The sequence below is a fragment of the Palaemon carinicauda genome, chromosome 8 (genome assembly GCF_036898095.1).
Source record: "Palaemon carinicauda isolate YSFRI2023 chromosome 8, ASM3689809v2, whole genome shotgun sequence".
Classification (NCBI taxonomy): domain Eukaryota; kingdom Metazoa; phylum Arthropoda; class Malacostraca; order Decapoda; family Palaemonidae; genus Palaemon; species Palaemon carinicauda.
In genome coordinates, this window is record NC_090732.1 from 175,481,159 (window position 1) to 175,490,155 (window position 8,997).

The 8,997-nt window shown below is 40.0% G+C and overlaps 1 protein-coding gene across 1 annotated transcript; it reads left to right on the forward strand.

Moving 5' to 3' along the window:
* Positions 1–7,948: 7,948 nt before the first annotated feature.
* On the forward strand, positions 7,949–8,725 carry LOC137645581 (uncharacterized). The gene has a single exon (XM_068378382.1). The coding sequence runs from the start codon at positions 7,949–7,951 to the stop codon at positions 8,723–8,725; it is 777 nt and encodes a 258-aa protein (XP_068234483.1).
* The last annotated feature ends 272 nt before the right edge of the window (positions 8,726–8,997 follow it).

The following is an 8,997-nucleotide window of genomic DNA, read 5'->3' on the forward strand; positions in this document are numbered from 1 at the left end:
CACCAGGCAGTAGTGGTATTACTTTCACAGAATTCTGAATTGCTTGATCATGAACTGGGCCCACCATGTCTTACACGCTAGGCGGTGTCAGATTTTGTCATTGATTGATTGTTCAAGATGTCTGAAATTGTTCAACTTCAGAAATGTTACGGGTTTGTCTGGAAGTCGGCTCACCCCACGTATATTGACGAAGGAATACTCTAAATGGAAGACAACCTGTGAATAGTGGTTTTCACACGCCCTTTCTTTATACACGACGCCCTTAGGGGTGCTCGCGCGAGGGTTGTAACCTCTGCATTCCATGCTTTAACTTTCTCTGGTATATTTGCAAGTTATTTATATCAGAAAAGTGACAAGAAGGACCTTTTTAGGCGGGGTGTTGTGTAGTCTCCATGGTCTTTCCTGTTAAAGGCTAGAACAGGGAATCCTATATGACCTGATTACCAAAAAAAATATTGTTCCCCTGCTCAAAGGCAAGTGTAAAACCATGCAAAGCACAGACTCGGTGATTACAGGAGAGACCTACAAATTCGAACTTGCCACAGCACCTACTTGCCATCTACCACGTGATGTCCTGTTCGAGTTACATAAGTTCGGCCTATTGCATCATGTTAGCCTTCTATACCATGACATCTGTGAAAGAACCTATGATTGTCCTCGCTCATATCTTCCCTCCACGAGGAACTAAGTTTCCTTTGCCGTCTTCCCTTTGTGATTTCGTCTTCATAAGAACCTTCACACTGCAGGCACTCCCGTAAAGATGAGATTCCTTGCAGAGGTTTGACATGATCGTCGTTCCCATGGGATTCACCACATCTGCAATCAGGAATGATTGATTGATTGATTGATTTAAGGTTTTAAGGCATCCTGACATTAAGGTCATTGACGCCGATATCATTTCGTTTATATATACAAAAAAAAATTAAAGATTATTCAATTAAAACCATAAAAGTTGGATGTCATTATAAACGTTAGATAGTTTTCAGAAGACCTGCTTCTGAAATAAATCTAAAAATGCCACTTGCATGGTAGGACACATCATGTCCAAGATTTTGGCGAGGATGAACATGCCACCCTCACCTCGAGCCTCAAACAAATATCTATTCCTCAAGTTATTATAATTGGGGCATTCGGTCAACAAATGCCTCACTGTTAGAGGTACTAAACAGTCTTCACAATAGGGTTGGTGTTGGCCCTTCAGCAATCAGGAATGAAATCAGCAATTAGAATTCATATGACTTGAGAAATCACACAATGTTAATCCAAAGGAGAGCAGGTTAACATGCATAGATGAATCGGCACTAGATTCTTCCAGTTTGGAATAATTTTTGCTAAATTTATACGAGCATGAAAAGCAAGAGGCAAGAGAGCGTGCTAGAAATAGGAATGAATGGCGAGCGATTGTGACGCAGTTCCGGTAGACCCTGCTGCTTCCTCCGATGCCCTAGATGACCGCGGAGGTAGCAGCAGTAGGGGATTCAGCATTATGAAGCTTCATCTGTGGTGGATAACGGGGGAGGGTGGGCTGTGGCACCCTAGCAGTACCAGCTGAACTCATCGAGTCCCTTGTTAGGCTGGGAGGAACGTAGAGAGGAGAGGTCCCCTTTTTTGTTCTTGTTTCATTTGTTGATGTCGGCTACCCCGCAAAATTGGGGGAAGTGCCTTGGTATATGTATGTATGATGTAGAGCTCGAGCAATCCAAAAAATGTAAGCAAAAATGTGACTACTTATAGGAAGGGAGAGAATGCTTAACTTTTGCAACAAGGGCATCAATTAAAGAGCAAGCAAGTTCCCAAGAGCATGTTAGTTACATAGAAAGTGAAAGCTCCAATGAGCAACCATGACTGATATTAGGAGAAGTCTGAAAAAGGTGTTCTAAAAGTAGAGCGTGCACAATCCAGTCTATGTTCATACAGGATAGCTACCTCTTATATGAATGTGCACCAACAGGTAATTTCTCATAAGATTGACAACGGCATGACCAATTGAACCCTCAACGTCGACAGCATGCATGTCATATAAAGTTCCAAAGTGTGTGCAAGTTACGAAGAAAGTGCAAACTCCGAGCAACCGTGATAGAGATGCGGAGAAAAGTCTGAATAATACATTTTGAACGTACAGCGCATGATCCAAAGAGTCCGCGTTCGAACAGGAGAGACCTCTTGTATGAAAGCGCACAAACAGGCAATTTCTCATATGAATGAGAACAGAATGAGCAATTGAACACGTCAACGGCATGCATGTCATTTTGAGAGCGCAGTTCCGAAGAGCGTGTAACAGCATGCATGTCATTTTAAGAGCACAGTTCCGAAGAGCGTGTAAGTTAACAAAGAAAGAGTAAGCTTCAACAACCTACTATGATAGAGATGAGGAAAAAAGAGTCTGAAGAATGAGTTTGAAGTAGTGCATGGAGGATCCAAGAGTCCGAGTTCGTAAGAGAAAGCAAGTTCTTGTACGAATGTGTAAAAACGGGTAATTTCTCATAACAGAATGCACATGGGCAATTGAACACTCAACCTCAACAGCATGCATGTCAATTACAGCGGGAGCAAGTTCTGAAGATCGTGTAAGTTACGAAGAAAACGTAAACTCCGAGCAACCGTGATTAAGATGAGGAGAAAAGTCTAAAGAATGTGTTTCAAAGAGGGTGCACAATCCAAAGATTCTGAGATCTGGTATGAGTGAGCACCGACGTAATTTCTCATTAAAATGTGAAGGCGCAGGAGAAATTGAACCCTCAACGTCAAACGCATACATAATAATTAAAGAGCATGCAAGTTCCAAAGAGTTCAAGTTATGAAGAAAGTGTAAGATCCAACAAGCAACCATAATAGAGATGTGGAGGAAAGTCTGAAGAATGCATTTTAAACGTAGACCGTGAATGATCAGAAGAATCAACATTTGTACGGGATAGCCTGATATTGTATGAGTGAGTGCCTTATCTCGGCTCCCAATTGGAAGTTCACATAGAACTTCCTTCGAAAGGGGACCATACATGCCCAGCGATGGCCAGAAAGATACAATCTCAGTTAATGAGCAGGCACTCCCTGGGGGAAGGGAAGGAGCCGACACGCTAGAGGAGTCAACGTCATCCCCTAACCCCCAGGGGTTGACCTGGAGTAACAGGCCTGCACTGCTTATCGGCTGTTCCCTGCAAGGATCGGCTGTTCCCTGCAAGGGCCTGGCAGAGCAGCAGCTTTGGAAAGAGGTTGGGGGACTAGAAGAAAACGCTATTTTATAGATTTCAAGGAAGACCCAAAGGCGAAGAATAGCGCTTGGACTTCTTGGTCTGACACCCGAACCACTCTCACTGGGAGACAGAACACTCCCGACACTGATCACAGGTGTCGTCCCTAGAACAACGATGGCCACAGCAAGTCGGGAACAGCAGGTGAGTGTCTGTCTCAACAGACAACATAAAGGTACTACAGGCGCGGCCCTCGAGACTTGGAAAATTCCGCATGCCGGGACTGTAGTCACACGCACAACCTGAAAAGAGAGAGGGGAAAAAAAAAAAGATTAGTGAAGGCAAGTCATAATGCAAGAAAGAACTACAGTATGTCCACACACTACCGAGACAAAAAGCAAAGTGGTTACTCAGCAGACAGGTGTGAGTGAGCAGGGTAGCCAGGCTACTACACACCACCCGCTAACTAGCGGAAGGGGTAGTTATCCCTCAAAAGAACCGTATTGGCTCGTGTTTCAGCTGCGCCATAAGTAATACCCCTATATATAGCAAGGGTGTGTATTTGCGTCAGAACACAAGCATTTCTCTAGGATTCAATATCACCAAAGGTCAGAGTGGTTGTACATGGATATCCCAGTCAAATACAACACAGCTTGCTATGATATAAAACCTTGCACTTGTTCTAGCACTAATTTACCACTTAATAGTCTCTGACAAATCAAAATTCTTGATCAAAACTTCCTTACTTGTCAAATATTGGAAAAGGAAACTACCTATATGAAACCTACAAAATCAATGTACAGTGAACCCTCGCTACTTCGCGGTTCGACCATCGCGGATTCACCACTTCGCGGATTTTTTCCATAACCCATATGTATACAGTAATATATATATATATATATATATATGTATATATATATATATATATATATATATATATATATATATATATATATATATATGTATGCATGTATTTATGTATATATGTAGGTACTGTATGTATATGTGTATACATATAAATATATATATATATATATACACACACACACACACACATATATATATATATATATATATATATATATATATATATATATATATATATATATATATATATATATATATATATATATATATATATATATATATATATATATATATATATCTAAAGTAGGAAGATGTGATTTAGTTCTAAGGGAAAAGTATGGGAAATATGTCTGGGTAATAAGCAAAGCTCTACCTCCAGTTTGTTTCTACATTATGATCAGAGATAAATGTAAACAAAACATTGGTTGCCATTTTTTATCGTGCTTTTTAGCATGTTTAGGAAATGCATGATATAAAATCACCTTTAATATTTGTGCCTGTTTTAGTTTAGGGTACTGTAGTACATGCATTAAGTGTTCTGTACATTAAAGGGTGGTTTGTTAACAGTACTACGTACAATGGAAGGTTTTAAAAGTCTGAATATACATGTTGAATAAACAGGTAAATATGGTGTCACTACTTCGCGGATTTTCACCTATCGCGGCCGCGACTGGAACCTATCTACCGCGATAAACGAGGGTTCACTGTACAGTATATTTTTATGCAATATCTAAATAAAAACTATATGAAACCTACAAAATCAATGTACAATATATTTTTATGCAATATCTAAATAAAAAAAGTTAGGATTACCAAGAGAGAGGTATAGGATGTCTCATGTTAACCAATCTTCAACATACTCTATATGAATGTAAAATTTGTCAAAATCCATTACAGATATAAGTTCGTAAATTTTCTAGAATTTTTACCAAGCAATACAAACCTGTTATAGATAGAAGATGGATAACGGGGGAGGGTGGGCTGTGGCACCCTAGCAGTACCAGCTGAACTCGGTCGAGTCCCTTGTTAGGCTGGGAGGAACGTAGAGAAGAGAGGTCCCCTTTTTTGTTTTTGTTTCATTTGTTGATGTCGGCTAACCCCCAAAATTGGGGGAAGCGCCTTGGTATATGTATGTATGTACAAACCTGAATCCTCTACGTATGGATACTCGGATCTTACCATCCAAAGGTATACGTTATGCGGATCCAACTAGCCAAGGAGGTCGACAACAACAATTATTTTTGTGGCATAAATCATAATTCCTTCTGGCCGTCCTGCTTGATGCGATTCCCAATGGTATTTTGCTTTTCCTCCTAGGAACGTAGAATAGGGGTCCCCTTTTTGTTTTTGTTTTCTTTGTTGATGTCGGCTACCCTCCAAAATTGGGGGAAGGGCCTTGGTATATGTATGTATGTACAACATTGCGAGCTTCCGCAGGGATTTGGTATGGGCGGTGTGTGCTGTATTTCAGTTTCCAAGTAGCGAGAAGCTATAATGCTCCGATTTACGCTACCTTTGGGTTGTTTATCGGTTACCTAACCCTGAAAATCAACCGACACTGCTTTAAAGTAGAGATGGAATTGTTACATCAGCTTAATACATCTGTAAAATAAGTGGTTAAAAGGGTTATTCTATACTCAAATATATACATAAACATGAAAATATGTTTACATATATACAGAGTATAAGAAAAGTAAGTGATTAAGTAAAAACATAAAATGGCTGCCAAACAAGGACGAAGACAGACACGTCTGTACATCGTCCGAGCCAAAAGTGGAGTGAGACATTTCACCGGTGTGTGAGGGGGGAGGGGTAGCAAGCTACCCCTCCCCTACCCCTGCTAACTAACGCGGGGGTAGTAAACCCTCGTTAAAAATCTAATGGCTCGTCAATTTCAGCTACGCCGAAAGTAAACCCTATGTAAATAGCGTGGTTTGTATTTCGGTTACGGAGCAAAGGGTTATTTCTATTAAAGACTCAAGACTTGTACAACATAGCTCTGAAAAATAAGAAATATCTTTTAAATTTGGGATTTGTTGTAAAAATCAACCGACACTGCCTTACGGACCGATCGCATTTTTACATCGGCTGAATACTTCTGTAAAAAAAAAAAAAATGAAAGTGATTGAAAGGGTTATTTGTATAAAGGACTCAGATTTTTACAACATAGCTATGATAAATAGGCTCCACCAAACCCCCATATATAGCTCACAAGGATGGCGAGGTTGCCGAGACCAAAGGAACTAACGAGTTTGAGCGGGAGTTGAACCCCCGTCTGGCAATCACCACGCAGGGACATTACCGCATAGGCCACAACAACCCTTAGGGACACAAAGACGGGATCAACAGAGGTTCTACACACAAGAGCCGAGAACACCTGGACAGGAAGGCAAATCTACATGTGGTTTCTCCCTTTGCCAAACACACGCCAATCTGCAAGTAAAAAGATTAAGTGCAAATAAGACAAGTGTACTAGTACCAAGAGCACGCCTGTAAACCTACTATTTGGTAGCTGAAGCCAAAGTGGTTACTGTGTGAGATAGCACAGTGCAAAGAGGTGGTGGTTACCCAGTTAGCCATCAGCAACTACTTCCAACTTGTTATAAATTCTAACCATCCGAGTTTTGTGCTTTGCTGAAATCATGCATCTATTAACCCTTTTACAGGTACGTTTCACAAAAGCCATCCCTTTAACCCCATGGACGTACCGATACGTCCTCGCAAAAAAATACTAAATAAAATTTTTTTCATATTTTTGATAATTTTTGGCAGTGCACAGAGGTGGGGGTTACCCAGTTACCCTTCAGCAACTACCTCCAACTTGTTATAAATTCTAACCATCTGAGTTTTGTGCTTTGCTGAAATCATGCATCTATTAACCCTTTTACAGGTACGTTTCACAAAAGCCATCCCTTTAACCCCATGGACGTACCGATACGTCCTTGCAAAAAAATGCTAAAATTTTTTTTTTTTTCATATTTTTTATAATTTTTTGAAAAAATCAGGCATTTTCCAAGAGAATGAGACCAATCTGACCTCTCTATGAAAAAAATTAAGGCTGTTAGAGCAATTTAGAAAAAATATACTGCAAAATGTGCTGGGAAAAAAATAACCCCCTGGGGGTTAAGGGTTGGAAATTTCCAAATAGCCTGGGGGTTAAAGGGTTAAAAACCAGAGGGTTTGTGTTCGTGTAGAACTAATCAAATTTATTGCATAAATGTTAAGCACCTCTACCAAGTTAATCAGATCTGTGACACACAAACCAACAGGTGGTAAGGCTTGACTATCCTCATTTCTCATGGTTGAATTCCTTCCTTTTCCTTATCAACTGAAAGACCTTTGTGTTTTACACCGAGGTCCTAACAAATTAACACGAGCTCACAAAATATCTACAATGGATGAAAATGCCTAAATACCTGGAAAACATTTAAAATTATCAGAAAAATAACAAAAGGAACTCAAATTACGTTTCTCTATGATTCAATATCACCAAAGGTCAGAGTGCTTGTACATGGATATCCCAGTCAAATACAACACATCTTTCTAGGTTATGATACAACCTTATACTTGTTATAGCACTATTTTACCACTTACTAAAGCAAATCTTTGACAAATCAAAATCCTTGATCTCTACTTTAATACGTTGCGTCAATACTGGAGAAGGAAACCTTCTATATGCAACCTACACACATTGTGGTATATATTTATGCAATGTCTAAATACACCTGTAGTGAACAAAAATTATGATCAACAACAGACACCCTAATGAAGGAAGTCCCATGTTAACCAACCATCTTCAACATATATGAAACTCAAATTTGTCTAAATTGGTTACCGAAATAAATTCATATAAAAAAAATTTACCAAGCAATACAAACCAGAATCCTCTACATATGGATACTCGGATGTTGCCATACAAAGGTTTGCTTTTCGCAGATCCACCTAGTCAGCTTTTCGTAGATCCACCAAGTCAGCTTTTCATAGATCCAACTAGTCAGCTTTTCGTAGATCCAACTAGTCAGCTTTTCGTAGATCCACCGAGTCAGCTTTTCGTAGATCCACCTAGTCAGCTTTTCGTAGATCCAACAAGTCAGCTTTTCGTAGATCCAACAAGTCAGCTTTTCGTAGATCCAACAAGTCAGCTTTTCGTAGATCCAACAAGTCAGCTTTTCGTAGATCCAACAAGTCAGCTTTTCGTAGATCCAACAAGTCAGCTTTTCGTAGATCCAACAAGTCAGCTTTTCGTAGATCCAACAAGTCAGCTTTTCGTAGATCCACCTAGTCAGCTTTTCGTAGATCCACCGAGTCAGCTTTTCCTAGATCCACCGAGTCAGCTTTTCGTAGATCCACCTAGTCAGCCTTTCGTAGATCCAACTAGTCAGCTTTTCGTAGATCCAACTAGTCAGCTTTTCGTAGATCCAACTAGTCAGCTTTTCGTAGATCCAACTAGTCAGCTTTTTGTTGATCCAACTAGTCAGCTTTTCGTAGATCCACCTAGTCACCTTTTCATAGATCGAACTAGTCACCTTTTCGTAGATCCAACTAGTCAGCTTTTACTAGATCCAACTAGTCAGCTTTTCGTAGAGACAACTTGTCACCTTTTCGCAGTTCCAACTAGTCAGGGGGTTCGTCCGCAATATCCTTCACGTAAAAAACTTGGTTTTCACTGAAATATTTGGTGGGACAAACTTTTTTCTTTCTGTCCGTTGTGCTTGGTGCAATTCGCACTTTGCTTTGCCTACATCATTGAGGGCATCAGTAGTGATTTTGAATGGGTGACGAGTATTGTATTCCAGTAGCCAATAAAAGAAAAGCTATAATGCATGGATTTACGCTATGTGTCGGTTCATTAGCTACCTAACCCAGAAAACCAACAGACGCAGACTGCCTTCAAGGACAGACTGCATATATACATCAGCTCAATACATCTGTAAAATAAGTG

Coding starts and splice junctions, on each gene's coding strand:
- LOC137645581 (XM_068378382.1), top strand. CDS start 7,949: ATGGATACTCGGATGTTGCCATACAAAGGTTTGCTTTTCGCAGATCCA.